Source organism: Hyaena hyaena, unplaced genomic scaffold, assembly GCF_003009895.1.
Source record: "Hyaena hyaena isolate Hyena2069 unplaced genomic scaffold, ASM300989v1 scaffold_467, whole genome shotgun sequence".
NCBI lineage: Eukaryota > Metazoa > Chordata > Mammalia > Carnivora > Hyaenidae > Hyaena > Hyaena hyaena.
In genome coordinates, this window is record NW_024081100.1 from 74,442 (window position 1) to 94,819 (window position 20,378).

A 20,378-nucleotide genomic window follows, 5' to 3' on the forward strand; every position below is an offset into this window, starting at 1 on the left:
CCAAAAAAGCTTTCTGAACTGATCTATAAGTTAGGGTTAGGGTTAGGGTTATATATTATGAGCAGAGTAAAATATAAAGTAGGCAGAGCACAATATTGGTTAAACAAATTGTATACATTGGGAAAGAATTTTGAATATTTTCAGATTAACACTATGTATTTAATATTATATAAAGCTTAAATACACTGTGAAAAAGAAGCCAGTGGCTCTCATTTGTTGTTTATTTGCTCTGGAAAAGAGAACATACTTATGAAAAATAAAAATTAGGATTAGAGGTTTTTTTAATGTTTATTTATTTTGGGAGATAGAGCATGGGGGAGAAGCAGAGAGAGGGAGAGAAACTGCTCTGTCAGCACTGAGCCTGACATGGGGCTCAATCTCACAACCTTGAAATTATGACTGGAGCTGAAATCAAGAGCTGAACACTCAACCAACTAGGCCACTCAGAAGTCCCCAAGATTAGTATTAGAGTTTTAATGAGTCCTGAACAGGTGCTGCACATTGTAGGCCCTCAATAAATTTTTGAATGAATAAATCTGACATTCTTCCGGATAACTGAGTAGACCAAAACAAGTAATAAAAAATAACATCGTATTTTAATGGAAACTTCAACTTTTGGAAATCCTTCTAAAACATATGTTCCCCCTATAACTCTCTAAAGGAGACACAGTAAGCATTATAACCCCATTTTCCAGAGGAGGAAACTGAGCCTCAGAGAAGTTAAATGACTTGCTCAAAATTACAGCTAGTAGGTGGTGGAACTAAATTATAGGATTCTGCTCCATTATGCTATCTTTCAAATACAATAGTTAAAAGTAATGTCAAAGGACAAAATCGCTTTCTATATTATATAAATAATATCCTTACAAAACCAATGCAATAATAATAGCATTCATCTGGCTTTTAAATAGATTGGGAATTTCTGGAAGGTAGTATATGACTTCACTCTTTCAGTCCAAAAATATAAGGAAAGTGCTTTGTTTATAAAACAGTATAGAAGCAGGGTGGCTCAGTTTGTTAGTCTGACTTCGGATTGTGGCTCAGGTCATGATCTCATGGTTCGTGGGTTCCAGTCCCACATTGGGCTCCATGCCAACAACTCGGAGCCTACTTGGGATTCTTTCTCTCTCCTTCTCTCTGCCCCTTCCCAGCTCAAGCTCATGCTCCCTTTCAAAATAAATAAACTTTAAAAAATAAATTTTAAAATATAAAATATGGTCTCTGTCCTTGAAGAGCTCACATTCTATTGGGGTGCAGGGGGAGGAAGCAGAAAGCAATGTAATGTATATTACTAAGTTATTACAAAGTTCTATGGTGGCAAGAAGAGAGGTACTAATTCTGCTTTGTGGGAGTTCAGGAAATTCCTATGTGAATCTAAGTCATTTTGCGTCCTTAATTTCCACTATTCCAGCATTTAAATATTTTGAACTACCCCCTTTTAGATACTTAAAAAATATGAAACTTAACATTTAATTACAATTTGGTTTATAAACTTCAACCCAGTAAAGACTTCATCCTTCAAAACTTAATTCATAAATTAAAAACAAGTTTTCCATATGCTCAAAGTTTAGCATAGATGAAAAAAACACCAGCTATTATGCAAAGGTCTTTTAATAGCTCTCTACAGAAATAGTCAAGCCTATATTCTATTTCAAGAGGCATATAAGAAGTAAAAAAAAATTTTTTTTTGAGGGCCAAGGGATATTATTTACATCTTTTCTGATAAAAGAGTTCAGATTCAATGAATTTGGGAAAGAGCCTTTTTACACCTCTGAGGTGATGACCCTCTGTGACCAGAAGTATGAAGAGGCACAAAGCAAAATCTCTGGCCTGAAGAAGTTTGTTCACAATCTACTTCATACATTCATTGATTCATTTGTTTGTATAGACTACTCAGGATGTGCTCTTTGCAGGGAAAGAAAACCAGAGAGAAGGCAAAATTTTACAAATTAATAGCCCAGGAAAAAAGCCAAAATTAAAGATATAATATGATTTTCTGTTTATTTTTCATCATAAAACATACACAAAATTTAATATTTCAACCATTTTTAAGTATACAATTCAGTGGCACTAGGTACATTCACAGTGTTGTACAACTATCACCAGCATCCATCCTCAGATGAGTTTCATCATCCTATACTGAAACTCTGTACCCATTAAACAAGAATCTCTCCTCCCCCTCTCTCCCCATCCCCTGCCCAGTCCCTGGTAACCTACTTTTTTTTTAAGATTTTATTTTTAAGCAATCTCCACACTCAATGTGGGGCTCAAACCCACAACCTTGAAATCAAGAGTTGCACACTCCACCGACTGAGCCAGCCAGGTGCCCACTTCTATTCCAATTCCTGTTACTGTGACTTGCCTATTTTAGGTACCTCATGTAAGTGGATTCATAGAATAGTTGTCCTTTTGCATCTGGCTTATTTCACTTAGCATAATGTTTTCAAGATCCATCCATATTGTAGCATGTATTATAACTTCATTCTTGTTTAAGGCTGAGTAAGATTCCCGTATGGATTTACGTTTTGTTTATCCATCTTTGGTGGACATTTGGGTTGTTTATGTCTTTTGGCTTTGGTGAATTACACTGCTATGAACAGAGTATACAAATACCATTTGAGACTCTGCTTTCAGTTCTTTTGGGTACATTCCCAGAAGTAAAATTGCTGGCTCACGTGGAATCTGTGTTCAATTTACTGAGGAACTGCCATGGTTTTCCACAGCAGTTATACCGTCTCATATTCCCATGAGCAAAACACAGGGCTCCAGTCTCTCCACACCTTTGCCAATCCTTGTTATTTTCTGTCTTATTTTTATAACAACCAGCCTAATGTGTGTGAAGTGCTATCTCATGATTTGTTTGCATTTCCTGAATGATTAGTGATGTTGAGCATCTTTTCCTGTGCTTATTGGCCATATATTCTTGGGAGAAATTCTTGACCACAGAGTAGACAATCATCCCTGGGAAATGGTGCCAGCATAGTTTTATCAAACAGAATTAAGTGAAATCCTGTCTTTTAGCTTACAAAAAGAGCAAACTGATTCTGTGCACTTGTTGGTAGCTACAACTGAAAAGTACAAAATGCATTGTGAAGAACAAAAATAGAGCCAATTCCTTAGCGACACTCCCTAGGATATGGATAACCCTTAGATCCTAGCTTTCTTTGCACTTACTTGTAAAAAATGTATTGAGTATCCATTAAATTAGGTTTTTGGTGCTCCTATAATAAATTACTACACACTGAGTGCTTTAAAACAACACAAATTCTCTTTCTGTTCTGGAGTTCAGAAGTCTAAAATCAAGGTATTAACAGGGCTGCATTCCTTCTAGAAACTTCAGGGGAGAATACCTTTTCTTCCCTTTGTCAGTTTCCAGAGACACCTGCTTTCCTTGACTCAAGGCCGCTTACGTCACTCTGATCTCCTGCTGCCTTTTTTTATTAAAAATTTTTAAATGACAGTTTAAAACAAATTTTTTTTAATGTTTATTTTTTGAGAGAGAGAGAGAGAAAAAATGGGGGAGGGACAGAGAGGGAGAAACAGAATCTGAGGCAGGCTCCAGGTTCTGAGCTGTCAGTACAGATCCCAATGTGGGGCTCGAACCCAACCGTGAGATCATGACCTGAGCTCAAGTCCCACACTTATCCAACTGAGCCACCCAGGAGCCCCTAAATTGACAGTTTTACTGACATGTAACTGACATATAACAGCATATGTTTAGGATGACAACAGTATATGTCATGACACGAATACCACAATAAGTCCAGTTAACAACCATCTCCTCACAGTTACAGTTTTTTTTCTCTTGTGATGGAAACTATTTTTTAATGTTCATTGATTTTTGAGACAGAGAGAGACAGAGCACGGGCAGAGGGAGAGGCAGAGAGAGAGGGAGACACAGAATCTGAAACAGGATCCAGGCTCTGAGCTGCCAGCACAGAACCCAATGCGGGGGCTCAAACCCAACCGCTAGATCATGACCCGAGGTGCCCAACCGACTGAGCCACCCAGGTGCACTGGGAACTTTTAAGCTCTGTCTTAACTTTCAAATATACAACACAGTAGTGTTAATTATAGTCACAGTACTGTCATTATAACCTCTTGCTTCTATGGCCGCCACTCCTACCAACTACTTGCAAACTTCTTGACTCTCATTTTTAAGAATCCATCTGATTACACTGAACCCACCTGGATAATCCAAGTTAATTTTCCCATCTCAAGATCCTTAGTCACATAGCCCAAGTCCCTTTTTCCACGTTAAACAGCATATTCACGGGTTCTGGGTATTAGGAGGTGGACCTACTTGGAGCACCATTACTCTACCACACCTACTACAGGCCTGTGAGTTCAAACACGAAAAATCATGGGGCGCCTGGGTGGCTCAGTCGGTTAAGCATCCAACTTCAGCTCAGGTCATGATCTCACGGTCTGTGGGTTCGAGCCCCGCATCGGGCTCTGTGCTGACAGCTCAGAGCCTGGAGCCTGTTTCAGATTCTGTGTCTCCCTCTCTGTCTGAACCCTGCCCTGCTCACGTTGTCCTCCCTCTCAGAAATAAATAAAAAATAAAAAACAAAAAACCATGAAATTCAACATATTCCATAGACATTTTTCTCTTAATTACCCACCTCATGTACCAGTAGTCAGAAGACTCTCTAATGTGCTCTAGAATCACACAACTAACTAGTTCTTTGATCTGAACTTTGCGGATATAAACAATCACAAAGTCACGGCTGCCCCCATGTTTACCCTGTTGTTTTTGTGAGGAATTGCAAGACCATTAAAGCCACTTTCACAGTTAAAGTAGCCACCCTAGCAACTAGGTCCACCGACATTGCTGTTCACAGCAGGGGCCACAGCGGTAATACCTGGACGTTGCACCGGGCAACTCAGGACCTAAAAGATTAGTTTCTTCACGTGTCCCTTCCCACTGCAGAGTGGCGGGCCCGGCCTCCCAGTCCCGGCCACCCAGAGGAGGGCGCGACGCGTCGAGCCTCTCTAGGCCGCCGGCGAGCCCGCCGCGCTCTGTGACGCCCGCCGCGAGGAGCCTCGAGGAGGCCGCTGCGCCGCCCGCCGCGCCGCGGCCCAGTTCCCGCGTTACTCGCAGCGTTCGCTCCGCGCCCTCCTTTCCCGTTCGACTCTCTCCGCCTCCGGAAGCTCCGGCCACGCTGCTGGGAGCCGCGAGCCGGCACTGCGCGCGCGCGCGCTGGCGCCTGCGCACGAGCCTGGGACGCCGCGGGAGGCGCGCGAGGTGGCAGCGGCGGCCCAGGAGCCCAGGTAAGCGGCGCGCGGGCAACCCTTGCTGCCCCGCCCGCTCCGCGCCCGCCACCCTCCCCTCCGTTCGGGATCCGTTTCCCCTCTCCGGAGCCCCGGCTGCGGCGAGCACGCAGGGTCGGTATGAGGAAGCCGGCGCGGGAGGTTAGGAAGGCCGTCCGGCCGGGACCCCCAGCCCTCGGCTCCGCCAGCCCTCCGGCCCGGCCCGCCCCCTCAGGTGGCGGGTGTAACCACAACAAAGACGTCCGAGCCCGCGGTCGGCTGGTCTGTGGGGCCGCCCGCAGCCCCACCTGGTCCCTGTGGGAACCGCTCGGCCTGCCCTCCGGTCGCTTTCGGGGATGGAGTCGGGGCCGGGGTCGGCCCGGAGTTAAGAAGTGGTTGTAACCGGGAGCCGGAGTCGAGTCACCGCCGCCCTGATCCGCGCGGCCTTGACCCTGAACCCCGGGGCCTGAGGGGCTGTCAGTTATCTTCTTCTACGGGAGAGGGGGTGTTGAGGGCGGGGAAGATAGTGGTTCGAAGGAGGTGGTGAACGGAACCTCGAGTTCCTGGAAAAGGGGTGTTTACTTGGGGCCGAGATTTTCGTGTACCCAACGGGTTACCTTCTTTAGACCATTTTATACATATAATTATAGAAACAGTGTAATGTCACAGTAGCAAAATGATAGTTTAAAAATTGCCATATTCTTGTGTGTTTTCCTGATGTCTTTGAAGGAGCATTATTTCTGTTGCTGGCTCTGTAAGAGCTAGACAAATGGTTGAGGGTCCAAGGACCCCCGGTCAGCTTTGACAAATACTGGTTTTCATTGAGCCGCAGAAGGGTTTTTAAGTGATCTACCCTTTAATTTTTACCCTTTCCCAGTATGTGGTGAAGAGAATCTTTGCCGCGTTATTAAATGTATATTTTTATTTCCCAATGTAAATTGAATCTCATTAACTTGGACATAAATGTTTATCAGAAAAATTGCTTGATGGATGGGATCACTGGGTAATTTTTCTGTAAATTAAGTTTAAATCACTGGAGTATTTAAATCCTTACAATAACCCTGTCTGTCGGATATTATGCCTGAAAAATCTCACATGGTTTATGCACTGCCACCTCTCGCAAACTGTGACTACCTAGGAAGGTGAGTCCTTAAAACTGTTGAGGACTCCATGAACCACGTAAATACAGATAAGGGGATAGTTAATTCTGGTGTGTAGGGGAGTGGAGTGGCGGTTCGTGGGGGACGATTGTGGGAAGCTGTCTGGAAAAGCATTGATTTTTCAGCTCACATAGCTAGCGAGCAAAGAGCAGAACTCAGTTCAGTCTTAAGTCTCCGAACTCCAGACTCCCTCATCGGATAAACACTCTTGGAACGTCTAATGTTTGTCAGATCCTACTTGGGGCACTGGGGTATAAAGATGAGCAAGATGCGAAGAATTCCCCATTTGGTAAGGAGATAAGGCAGGAAACTGTTAGCTATGAAAAATAGCTATATGTCTATTCAGGGATTTCAGAGAAGTTCCAGTCATTTGGCTTACAGACTGATGTTGGAATTTAGACCTAGTTCATAAAATGTTAAAGTTGGGAAAATCCTATCCTCCTAATGCATGAATTCCTTTTGTAGCATCCCAGCAATTGGACATGCAGTTTTTACTCCAACATTATCTAGTGACTTGTGGCTCATAATCTTAGAAAGTAGCCCATTCCATTTGGGCAGTTCTTATGTTCATTTCAGAACAGCTTCCTTATACATTATACATCTGTTGATGCAAGTCCTATCTCCAGAACTACCGAAAACAGTTCTAAATGTTTTTTTTTTTCATATCACAGTCTTTTGAGGATTTGAATCCCCCCTTTCTCTTAGCCATTTTTTTTACTAGCTTGTGAATGTCTTGTTCTGTAAACCATTGATCATGACTTAGGTTCTAGACTCTTCCCCATAGCACCCAAAACTGAATGCTTCATTCAAGAAGTAGTTTAATAAGCAGCATATAATGCATGTTGTCTTAGACTGTATATTGCTATCCCCGTATGATTTAAGAGCATTTTAGTCTTTTGGTTTCTGAGTCATGCTTTTGCCACTTGGTAAGCTCCATGTCTTTTTTTCAAAGAACCTTTTAAGTGGGGGTCCTCTGTGCACCTTCCCTCATTCTATGCCCGTGCTATTAATTGTGTTATTATTTGGCTGTTTCAGAGCGTACCTCCCCATTGGATTTTTAGCTTATTACTCTTCCTCTGGTTGTTTCAGTACAGCATAATCAGTCAGGCTGCTGTCTGGCCAGACCGCCTGGATCCAAATCCTGACTCTTTCTAAAGCTTTCAAGCCCTGTGGTGTTGAAAATGTCAGTTAACCTCTCTGTGCTTCAGTTTCTTCATCTCTGACGTCAAAGTAGTTACCAGCATTAAATGAATTGATTAATGAAAAAGTGCTTAGAAAGTGTTTAGTATATAATCTATATGAATGTTGGCTTCTTTTCCATTTACCTAGAAGCTTCTGAATCCTTATTTTCAAATGTCCATCTCAGGTTTTTTTATTCACAAATTTGATAAAGCTTGAAATCACAAGAAGCGTACTTGAAACAAACTAATAGCTTATAATTGGTCAAGCCGTTTAAATTTGCTAGGCCTTAGTTCTAATGTAGGGGTAAAATCTTTTCCTTTCAAGACTGTGGGGAACTTTGAGGGTACAGGAAGGGTATTAGCTCTAATTTGCATTATTTTGCCATGTACCATCTTGAGGAACTTTACGTAAGTCTCCCTCAAGGTTATCAGGAATCACAAGATTTGATTTGAAATGCCAAATACACAAAGAGGAGGCTTGCTGGAAACATTTCAGGTTTAGTGTCTTCCAGAATTGTGACTCTCCTTGCCAGAAATTCCATTCACTATTCGCTTTGGAAAGGGGGTTTGGTTTGGTCACAAGCTCATATTGGATTCTAGGGAGTCACAAGTTAATACAAAGTTCTGGATTCTTGTTACTTAGATTAACATTTTTTAATTTACCTAAGGCTACTAGTTTATTTAAAATGTGATGCCAGTGAGATTTGTTCCAATATACTTTGTTAGAGGAAAACTGCTACATGGCAGATAAATCCAGCAAAATGCATGGCAATCACTGGCATATGTATCTAATTTTAACTGTACAGACCACCCTCTCCTGCAGAGAACTGCTCCTAAAACCATATTGCTAAACAGGTTCCATTTTGCTTTAAAAATCACAGGGCCGCCTGGGTGGCTCAGTCGGTTAAGCTTCCGACTTTGGCTCAGATAATCTAATGGATCCTGAGTTTGAGCCTCACTTCAGGGCCTGTGCTGATGACTAGGAGCCTGGAGCCTGCTTCGCATTCTGTGTCTCTCTTTCTCTCCCCAGCTCACACTCTGTCTCTCTCAAATATAAATTAAAAAAAATTTTTTTAAATGCTTAAAAAATAAAAATCCCAATGATGAGAAGAAAATCTTGTTATCTTGCCCACAGTTTACCATCATATAAATCATAGATAATCACAGCAATGTATCTTAAAGGTTAAAAAAACAAACAAACAGATCTTAGTTCCTTTGGAAAGACTATACTTTGAAGCAGAATAGAACAGTGATTAATAACATGATCCTTAAACTAAGCCTGCTTTAGAATCCTGGCTGTGCCACTTACTAATTGTGTGACTCTGGGCAAGTTCTTGCTCTGCTTCATTTTTCTCATTGGTAAATAAGAATAATAAAACTTCTTAAGCTTAGATACATTTTAGCTGTTAGATACTAGAATAATAGCACTAATATAAATGGAACTTAGTTATGTTCATTTTGTCTATTTCCTGAAAAATGTAAATAAATTTTTCTGAGGGATGGAAGACAATCATTTGGATGATTTGTTTTTGAAAGACTTTTTAAAAATGTTTATTTATTTTGAGAGAGGGAGGGGAAGGGACAGAGAGAGAGAGAGAGAGAGAGAGAGATCCCAAGCGGACTCTGCACTGTCAGTGTGGAGCCCCATGCCTGGCTCAGACTCAAGAACTGTGAAATGATGACCTGAGCCAAAATCAAGAGTCAGAAGCCCCTGAAAGATTTATTTTTTAAACTGACCTGGAAAATTTTTGCTTTGGGCTATGCCATGAAACCATTTGTTTTGAAAATTTGAAGAAACTTAAAAAATATTTTTGGTTTTAATCACAAGGTATTTTAAAAAATTATTTTAATGTTCTATTTATTTCTGAGAGAGAGAGAGACAGCACGAGCAGGGGAGGGGCAGAGAGAGAGGGAGACACAGAATCCTAAACAGGCTCCAGGCTCTGAGCTAGCTGTCAGCAAAGAGCCCAGCACGGGGCCTGAACCCAGGAACTGTGAGATCATGACCTAAGCTGAAGTCAAACGCCCAACCAACTGAGCCACCCAGGAGTCCCAATCACAAAAGTATTCTTAACCATGTAACAAAGTGAGAAAGAAAAAAACCAGTAACAATAACTCCCTTTTAGTCCATGTTTTGACATTTTGGGTTAAAGTGTTAATTACATTACAAAAGAGGGTAACTTCGGGGAGAATTTAATGACAATGTTTTTAAGAGCTTCTCACCATTCAGTGGCTGTTTTGTTTTTCTTTCTGAACTCAGGTGGGCAGAATTGGATTGATAATGATCAATCATACTACTTCCTTAATTTTTTCCTAATTAAGTAGGCCCTGGGGCGCCTTGGTGGTTCAGTTAAGTGTCTGACTCTTGATTTCAGCTCAGGGCATGATTTCACGATTCTTGAGTTTGAGCCCTGCCTCAGGCTCTGTGTTGACAGTGCAGAGCCTGCTTCAGATTTTCTGTCTCCCTCTCTGTCTGTCCGTCCCCTGCTTGCACTCTCTCAAAATAAACAAACAAACAAACACTAAAAAAAAGTAGGCTCTAGCCCAATTGTGGGGCTCAAACTCACAACTCTTAAATTAAGACTCACATGTTCTACCAGCTGAGCCAAGCCAGGCACCCCCTCAATCATACTCCTTAGTTAAGTGATAATCCATGATCACTGGCTTCTGCCAAGTTCTTTATCCTCACCCCCACCCCACAACCGTCTGCTTCCTCATCATTATTCCTCGCCTCTCTTCACAGCGTCATAGTTGTTTAATGTATGGTCTTCCAGTCCATGCTATGTAACTTTGTGCCCATGAGGAATTTAGTATTGTGTATGTTTTAAGTTTTAAATAATTGTATTGTTCACTTAATTCTGCTCTTCTAGTAAACTTTATTTTTGTAGCTTTCAGCTCACCCTTTTTGACTGACATATAGTATATCACATACAACATTTCATTTATCCATTTTCCTCTTATTAGACATTGAGTTTTTCCCTAACTTGTTGCTATTACAAGCAATAGAGCTGTCATGAACATCTTTGTACAGGTACCCAGATACACAGTTGTCACAGAACCAAGTTTGAGTGAGAGTGTGTCTGACTCAAGTCATTCTTTTTCATTGTGCGGACTCCCAGTTATCACTTACTTGCTTAGTTTATTGCAAGGACATTATAACAGTAATGGAAATATAAAAAATGCAGTGGAGTTGTTGGTTTTTCTTCTAACGGATAAACTTAATTTTGCCCTCCCCCCCCGCCCCAGTTTTTAAGTGTGTAAATTGTATTATTAACCCAATATGGCTAACAGTTTTGTATTGTGCATTTTTCGTGCTGATATATCACCTGAATCAGAGATCCACAACTTTTTCAGTAAAGGATCAGTTGGTAAATATTTTAGGCTTTGTGGGCTATATGGTCTCAATCACAGCTACTCAACTTTGCAGCTGTCGTGTGTAAAACTTTATTTACAGAAACAAAAGGCAGGTTAGATTTGGCTCATGCACAGTAGCTAGCTGACTCCTGATTTAATAGTTATTTTAATGGAATTATAATATTCCTCTTTTGAAGTTTTTTCAGTATTACTGAAATAATATGAATTCCATTCCTCATTTTTAGTATTATATTCTTAGAATAAATTTCTGAAATGAAGGTACTGATTCAGAAGGCTTAAGGCTTTCTTACAACTCTGAAAATTAATTGCCAAATTCCTTTAAAGGACATGTTTCAATTTTTATAAATTAAGAGAGTAAAAAAAAAGGAGAATAGACTTTAATTTCACAATGGATAAATATGACATCTAAAACCTTATTAAATATTATTCGAGGACTTGTGGAGGAGGCTATTGATTTGAGTTTTAAAACTTAAGAGGGCATTGATCTATGCTATGAGAAATAATATCTTTTTTTAGGAAATAATCTTTCTTATATTTAAGATTTAGGTATAAGTTATCTAATTTTTTTAACTTTATAAGATCTTAGACATCTTATCTCAGTTTAAATCAATTTAATTCTAATAATATGTTAAGAATTGTATTTTATTTATTTATTTATTTTAACGTTTTATTTATTTTTGAGAGAGAGACAGCGTGAGCAGGGGAGGGTCAGAGAGTGAGGGAGATACAGAATCGGAAGACAGGCTCCAGACTCTGAGCTAGCTGCCAGCACAGAGCCCAACCCAAGGCTTGAACCCATGAATTGTGAGATTATGACCTGAGCTGAAGTTGAACAGTCAACTGACTGAGCCACCCAGGTGCCCCAGTATGTTAGAAATTTTTTTTTGAACAAATTTTTTTTTTTAATTTTTTTAATGTTTTTTCTTTCTAGGAGAGAGAGAGAGACAGCGTGAGCAGGGGAGGGTCAGAGAGAGAGGGAGTCACAGAGTCAGAAACAGGCTCCAGGCTCCGAGCTGGCAGTCAGCACACAGCCCGACACGGGGCTCGAACCCACGAACTGCGAGATCATGACCTAAGCGAAAGTTGGACGCTTAACCAACTAAGCCACCTAGGCGCCCCAGAACAAATTTTTTTCACATTCATTTTTTTTTTTTTTTTTTTTTAAGAGACAGCACAAGCAGGGGAGGGGCAGAGAGAGAGAGAGAGATACAGAATCCTGAGAGGGCCCCAGGCTCCGAGCTGTCAGCACAGAGCCTGATGCCAGGCTTGAACCCACCAACTGCAAGATCATGACCTGAGCCGAAGTTGGAACTTATTTGTACTTTTATTAATCTGGACTTAGCTTAAATTTCTCTGAACATTGTATACCATTTGCAAACTTGCTTAATAGCACAATTCAATTTTAGTGTATTTGATTTTCTTATGTACCTTGACCTCTTGACCAGGGATATTGACATATCTAATAAAGGATGTCTTAGTAAGCACTTAGACATTTTTAATAAACCTAATAAGTTTAACCTTATTAATTTAATCAGATTCCCTTAAGTGTGTACAAGTTGATTGTGAATAAATTTTTATAAGTTTAATATGTCAGACTCTTAAATTCTTGAAAACCTTAAAGGCAAAAGAAAATTACCCATGATGATAAAATGTATTCCCACATATACCTCTAATCGATCATATTAACCTATAGCATTAGTATTAATAGCTTAAGTTTGGTTGACTTTTAAATCATATTTGTACTTATTTTTATAGTTTGCAGTATCACTTCAACAATTAAAGACTCCAGAGTATTGTGATTACTTTAGAATATAGATTACATAATCTTTTATTGTTTGATTTGACATAACAGAATTAATCATAATTTGATACTCAGCACAAAATTGGATTGTTGGCTGTATATTATTAGAAATTTATATGTGCCGTTCCTTTAATGTAGCTCATATTATTTGCTCTTTTGAATGTCATGGACTAATAGTTTTCCACAGAAGAACTTTTTCATTTTTAAGTTTTGTGTGCTTTGGTTTTCAGTGTTAAATTGTCCAACCTGGACAGAGGAGGCCCTTTTAAACTGGAAACTTTGTTATATTACCATTATATCAGGCATATTTGAATATTGTGCCTTCTGAGAACAGTAAGATACTCTAGGCCCTTATTTTTTCTTTACCTCCAGAATTCTTTACCTCAGTTACCTTCCAAGTCATTATGGTTTTTTGATTGTTGTTGGGTTTGTTTTTTTTTTGTTTGTTTTTTTAGAATAGCATTAAAAGTCAAATTCTGAATTCAAGCTGGCTTAGCTGATTTTAGGAGGTTTTAATACCATCCTTTCTTAGTCTAAACTAATTGTACTTCTAGAAGGCAGATTTTCCTTAGGGTTCACCTAGGTATATGTTTGTGATATGCTTGCCTTGAAAACTTGTGAACTGAACTATTAGACTGACTTATTTATTTTTCAAATCACTGGTACAATTTGTTATTACTACTATAGCCCCATTATCATTTCACTGAGTTACTATTTTTTGGGCGTTTTGTGTCATGTTTGTCTATAACCAAACTTCTCAGTTTCACACATGCAATTACTGTAAAAAAAAAAATAAGAAAAGCATTAGTAATTATTGTTTAGTCTGATGGTAACACTGGCCTCTTTTTCCAGATATATTTTTACCATCATGGATCGGTTTGGAGATATATCAGAAGGTGAAGTGGACCATTCTTTCTTTGACAGTGATTTTGAAGAAGCAAAGAAATGTGAAAGTAACTCAGTTTTTGACATGCAAAATGATGACCCTAAAGAGAGAATAGATAAAGATACAGAAAATGTAAACTTGAAATTTGGAATACAAAGAAAAGAAAATGAAATAAAAAAGAAAATTCCTCCAGAAGAATACCCCGTAGAAAATGATAATACGCGAACCAGAAATTCTTTATCATTGACCACTTCAAGGTCAAAAAAATTGTGGGATGCTACAACAGGGCATAAAATGCACTTGCCCATGCCAAGTAGAATTCCCAAAATTGTAAAAGAAGGTGAAGATGATTATTATACAGATGGAGAGGAAAGCAGTGATGATGGGAAAACGCAGCATGTCAGGTCCAAGACAGCTAAACCACCAAATAACCTTAAAAAAAACATAAGTAAAAAGTATTCCAAAAGTAATTCCTCTTCCTCTTCTTCCTCATTGTCCTCCTCATCTTCAAGTTCAGGTACAGATTGTTCAGATACAGGGTCTGATAAATGTATTTCTGATTCATCTCCATCATTAAAGAAACGACTGTCTGGTGTAACCCACTTGTCACCAAAACAGAAATATAAATCAGGAATAAAATCAGCAAGAACACGGCCTTCAAGTACTAAACTAAAAGTCAGTGACTGCACTGAGGAATCTGAAGATACTGTGACAGATGTCACTCCTCTCTCAACTCCAGACATCAGCCCTATTCAGTCTTTTGAACTGGGAGCATCAAATGATCAAAAAGTAAAAATTAAAAGGCAAGAAAACGTGAGTCAAGAAGTATATGGAAATGTTGAGGATTTAAAAAATAATTCAAAATGTTTGAAATCCACCAGAAAGGGAAAAGAAAAAACTGGACCTGATCTCACTCCAAAATCTTCAGTGTTAGATTCCAGTTTAGACCACAGATATAAACAAAAAGTCGTACATGACACAATGGACCTTAATCATCTTTTGAAAGGTAAGTTTCTTTTCTTTTTAAAAGCTGAATGTATTGAACTTAGTTATTAAACTTCATGGTATATTGAGCTTAAATATCAAACACTTAATTTGCATAGATTTTTCTAGATATATTTTATTGTTGGATAATTGATAGTATAGTAACTTTACGAATTATCTTGTTTTACCATAAAAATATCTCAAACATCATTTATACTACTGAGAAGCTAAATTAACTCACTCTAGAAACTACTCCACCCTAAATTTTGTTTTAGTGTCTTACAAAGTCATAAAACCTAGAGGGAACAGCTAGATAAGATAAATGGGAGAGGTGGACCCAGATGTTTTCACATTTGAAAGGGATGTAGGCATAAGATACCATGCGCTTTTGGGGTGTCTGGGTCGCTCAGTCAGTTGAGCGTCTGACTTCGGCTCAGGTCATGATCTCACTGTTCATGGGTTCCAGCCCAGAGCCTGGAGCCTGCTTCAGATTCTGTGTCTCTCTCTTTCTCTGCCCCTTCCCTGTCCATGCTCTGTCTCTGTCTCTCAAAAATAAACATTAAAAAAAAAAAGATACAGTGCACTTTCTTCTTTTAGAAAGGCAACAGCACTAAAGTTTAAATAACCTAACCTGTTGTCTTCACCTCAGAGAAAGTGGTGAGAATGCTGGTAAATGAAAGAACTCAGGGGGCACCTGGGTGGCTTAGTCGGTTAAGTGTCCGACTTTCGCTTAGGTCATGATCTCGTGGTTCATGGGTTTGAGCCCCGCGTCGGGCTCTGTGCTGACTGCCAGCTCAGATCCTGGAGCCTGTTTCAGAGTCTGTGACTCCCTGTCTCTCTGACCCTCCCCTGCTCGCGCTGTCTCTCTCTCCTAGAAATAAATAAAAATTTAAAAAAAAAAAAAAAGAAAGAACTCAGAATGAGCTGTAGGGAACTATTCAGATTTTAAGTTAAATGTTAAAGAGCATTATTTGAAAAAATTACCAAGTTGACAAAAAAGCATACTTCAAGTTTCATTTCCTTTAAGATTGAAAAATTTTTGAAGTGTAATTGACATAGAATATTCTATTAGTTTTAGGTGTATATCCTAATGATTCGATGCTTTTATACATTATGAAATGATCCCCATGATAAGTCTAGCAACAACTTATTTCCTGTGTCTAAGAGTCTTGTTTCATTTTGTTTGTTCATTTGTTTTTTTAGATTCCACATACAAGTGAAAAACAAGTATGGTATTTGTATGACTTATTTCACTTGGCATCATACCCTCTAGGTCCATGTTGCCACAAATGGCAAGATTTCTCTCTCTCTTTATATTCCATTGTATACGTATACCAAATCTTTTTGATCCAATTATCTGTTGGTGGACACTGAGGTTGCTTCCATATCTTGGCTGTGGCAAACAATGCTGCATTGAGCATAAGGGTGTATATTATCTCTTCAAATTGTTTTCATTTTCTTTGGATAAATACCCAAAAGTAGATTGCTGGCTCATAGGGCATTTCTGTTTTTAGTTTTTTGAGGAACCTCTGTCCTGTTTCCTGTATTGGCTGCACCCAGTTTATGTTTCCAACAGTATAAGACGGTTCCCTTTTCTCTACATTCTCACCAACACTTGTTGTTTCTTGTATTGTTGATTTTAGCCATTCTGAAAGGTGATATCTCATTGTGGTTTTGATTTGCATCTCCCTAATGTTAGTTATCTTGAGAATCTTTTTATGTATCTGTTGGCCATCTATATGTCATCTTTGGAAAGCTCTACAGGTCTTGTGTACTTTTTTTTTTAGTTTTTAATTAAAGTATAATATTCAGGGTTATCAGTTTCAGGTGTACAGTGCAATGATTCAGTAAGTCTGTACACTACTCAGTGCTCATCATGATAAGTACTCATAATCCCCTTTATTTCACCCATCCCCCCTCTGGCAACCACTGTTCCTTTTGTATTTAAGAGTCTTTTTGTCTCTTTTTCCTTTGTTTTGTTTCTAAAATTGCACGTATGAATGAAATCATATAGTATTTGTTTTTCTCTTGACTTATTTAGTATTATATCCCCTAGGTCCATCCATGTTGTTGTAAATGGCAAAATTTCATTCTTTTTTATGGATAAGTAGTATTCCATTGTATACATATGTATATAGACACATTCATACACTTACCACGTTTTCTTTATCTATGGATGTTTCCATATCTTGGCTATTGTAAGTAATATTTCAGTAAACATAGGGGTGGATATATCTTTTCAAATTAATGATTTCTATTTTCTTTTGGATAAATATCCAATATTGGAATCACTGGATTACATGGTATTTCTATTTTTAATTTTTTGAGGAACCTGTCATACTGTTTTCCACAGTGGCTGCACCAGTTTGCATCCCCGCCAATAGTGCTTATCTTTTTTATTTTACCCATTCTGACAAGTATGAAGTAATATTTCATTGGGGGTCTATTCAGTTCCTCTACCCATTTTTTTAATTTTTTTTTTTTTTTACGTTTTATTTATTTCTGAGAAAGAGAGACAGCGTGAACAGGGGAGAGTCAGAGAGAGAGGGAGACACAGAATCCGAAACAGGCTCCAGGCTCTGAGCTAGCTGTCAGCACAGAGCCCGACACGGGGCTCGAATTCATGAACCGTGAGATCATGACCTGAGCTGAAGTTGGATGCCTAACCGACTGAGCCACCCAGGCGCCCCTCCTCTACCCATTTTTTAATCAAGCTATTTTTTTATGTTTTTTGAGAGTATAAGTTCTCATGTGTTATGGAAGTTAACTTCTTATCAGGTGTGTGATTCAAATATCTTCTTCCATTCAGTAAGCTGCTTTTTCATTATGTTGATGGTTTTCTTCACTGTGTAAAAGCTTCTTAGTTTGATGTAATCCTGTTTGTTTATTTTAGCTTTTATTATCCTTGCCTTAGGAGACTGATCCAAAAAAATACTGCAAAGACTGATGTCACAGAGCTTACTGCTTGTGTTTTCTTCTAGGAATTACATTCTACAGGTCTTACATTCAAATCTTTAATCCATTTTGAGTTTATTTTTGTATATGGTGTAAGATAGTCCAATTTCATTCTTTTGCGTATAGCTGTCCAGTTTTTCTAACACCATTTATTGAAGAGTCTGTCTTTTCCCCACTCTGTAATCTTGCCATCTTTGTCATAGATTGACTATTGAAGATACCTGGATTCTCCTATTGGTTTCTGCATACAACTGTTTTGATATGTTGTTTTGGCTGAAGTATGTGAAGAAAATCTGGTCTCCCACAGATCTATTTGGAAAATGGAGGAGTATTTTAGTAGCCTTTTCAATTAATTTTAGATATTCTTTGATACCATACTAAAATTCCACAGGTATTAGTTTCTTAAGTGTGAGTTGCAGTGTGAAATTTGAGACTAATTCAGTCTTTACATTATAATTTATTTATCGATAGTACATCTTGAATGTGTCTTTTAACCTTGTATAACAGGAGGTATAGATTATTTGAAAATATTCACTCACTGATCTTACAAATGACATATTTCAGAATACGTTGTATAGAAATTATAGTTGTTAATATCCCCATCAATCAGAAAGCTTTTGAGAACTTTCAAACTCATTTACCAAAAGTATAATTTTTACTAAAACATTTCAGATTTTATTATCACCAAAAAAAATACTCTGAATTGTTTTCCCTGAAGTTGACAGAATTTTATTTATTTATTTATAAGATTTTATTTTATTTTATTTTTTTTAATGTTTTATTTCTAGGAGAGAGAGAGAGAGAGCGTGAGCAGGGGAGGGTCAGAGAGAGAGGGAGTCACAGACTCTGAAACAGGCTCCAGGCTCTGAGCTGGCAGTCAGCACAGAGCCCGGCGCAGGGCTCAAACCCACGAACCGCGAGATCATGACCCAAGCGAAAGTCGGACGCTTAACCGACTAAGCCACCCAGGCGCCCTATAAGATTTTATTTTTTAAGTAAACTCTACACCCAAGATGGGACTCAGACTCACAACCCTGAGATCAAGAGTTACATGCTCTACTGACTACTCAGCCAGCCAGGCATCCCCACAGAATTGTTTTTAAAAGTTAACATTTGTAATGCAAGGGCACTTGGGTAGCTCAGTCGGTTAAGCTTAAACATATGACTTTGGCTCAGGTCATGATCTCACGGTTCGTGGGTTCAAGCCCCACATCAGGCTCTGTGCTGACAGCTCAGAGCCTGAAGCCTGCTTTGGATTCTGTGTCTCCCTCTTTCTCTGCCCCTCCCCTGCTCGTGCTCTTGTCTCTCTCTCTCAAAGATAAATAATTTTTAAAAAGTTAAAAGTAACATTTGTAATGCAAAAATTGGAAGGTAGTTAAAATTAAATCATAAAAATTTCTATGATGAGATAATGCAGACTGCTCACTAATGCTTTGTATTAATAACATGCATCTTAGTATATTTGCTTTTTTTTTCTGTCTTATTCCTAATGCTGCATTATTCTTAATTTCTAATGTGATTTGTGTGTTTAAAAGTAGCAGACTAGGGGCACCCGGGTAACTCAGTTGATTAAGCTTCCGACTTTGGCTTCAGGTCATGATCTGTGGTCCATGAGTTTGAGCCCTGCTTTGGGCTCTGTGTAGTCTCAGAGCCTGCTTCGGTTTCTGTATCTCCCTCTCTCTCTGCCCCTTCCCGACTCATACATGTGTCTGTTTCTGTTGAAAATAAAAAACATTTAAAAGTTTTTAAAGAAAAAAATTTTTATATGTATCAAACTAACATTTGGCATATAAAATATCTCATAAAATTTTCTTAAAAGTTAGGTATAAAAAAAGTGTGAATGTATATTAGAAAGAAATGTTACAGAAGATTAATGAAAATGTATAATATAACTTGTAGGTTTTATAGTGTTTTCTAAATACTGTTTGCTTAAGTTATAATTTGCATTTTAAGGACCCACTGTTGCATTTTTTATTTTTATAAGTACTTTTTGATTCCACAAATTATCAGCACTACTCTATCCTAGGAATTGGTGGGGTGGGGGACACATCCAATAAAAAAGTTTCTTTTAGGAAGAAGGCCCATGACTCTTAAGAATTGCCAGATTTTAAAAACCCATCTAATGGAAAATAGTTTGTGATGACTGAGCTTTTTTGTTCACGACTGTTAATTATCTGTTTATATTAGGTTGAATTTGGAAACAATATTTCTCACCTAACAAGAATTCTAGAAATAAATCACGCTTGAGAGTTGACCAATTCATTGGCTCAAAAATGTCCTCAGAGACCCAAGTTCTACCACTGTGTTTAACCAGCTGTGTGGTGTTGGTTTCATTCTAAGGCTAGTAGGAGATGTCTGCAACAGTTTTTAGTATTCATACCCAGACATGATGATGCCAGAGAAAGGGAAACGGTTTCTTCCTCTGGCTTTCTCAGGATGGGGGAAACTTTAAAGAAGCACTCTCAGCTGACTCACTGATGTCTTATTGCCCAGAATTGGGTAACACTCCTATTCCTAAAACATTCATTGGCAAGAGGAATGGGATTATTGTGGGCCAGTCACTCACCCTGGAGTTAGGGGTAGGAGTCAGAAGGAAAGTCAGCTTCCCCTTAAGGACATGGCTTCCTGGGAAAGGGATAGGTAGGTGCCTTTCAAAGGGAAGTGGGGGTGAGAAGACTTGTTAAGAAGTAAAAAGAAGGAGGGATACTTGGGTGATTAAGTGTCCAGCCGACTCTTGATTTCCACTCAGGTCAGGATCTCATGGTTGAGTTCTTGAGATATAG

The 20,378-nt window shown here is 38.8% G+C and overlaps 1 protein-coding gene across 3 annotated transcripts in view; it reads left to right on the top strand.

Moving 5' to 3' along the window:
* The first annotated feature begins 5,209 nt into the window (after positions 1 to 5,209).
* The window catches only part of CFAP97 (cilia and flagella associated protein 97), a 35,723-nt gene continuing 20,554 nt past the window's right edge, over positions 5,210 to 20,378 (top strand). The window contains exons 1-2 of one of the 3 annotated variants that reach the window (XM_039253855.1): positions 5,210 to 5,274; positions 13,623 to 14,662. In XM_039253855.1, coding sequence (XP_039109786.1) covers positions 13,639 to 14,662 — 1,024 coding nt within the window. In that variant the 5' untranslated portion in view covers positions 5,210 to 5,274; positions 13,623 to 13,638. Of the gene's footprint in view, positions 5,389 to 5,517; positions 5,536 to 13,622; positions 14,663 to 20,378 lie in introns of those variants that run through there. The other 2 variants (XM_039253856.1, XM_039253857.1) reach the window with 2 other exon arrangements.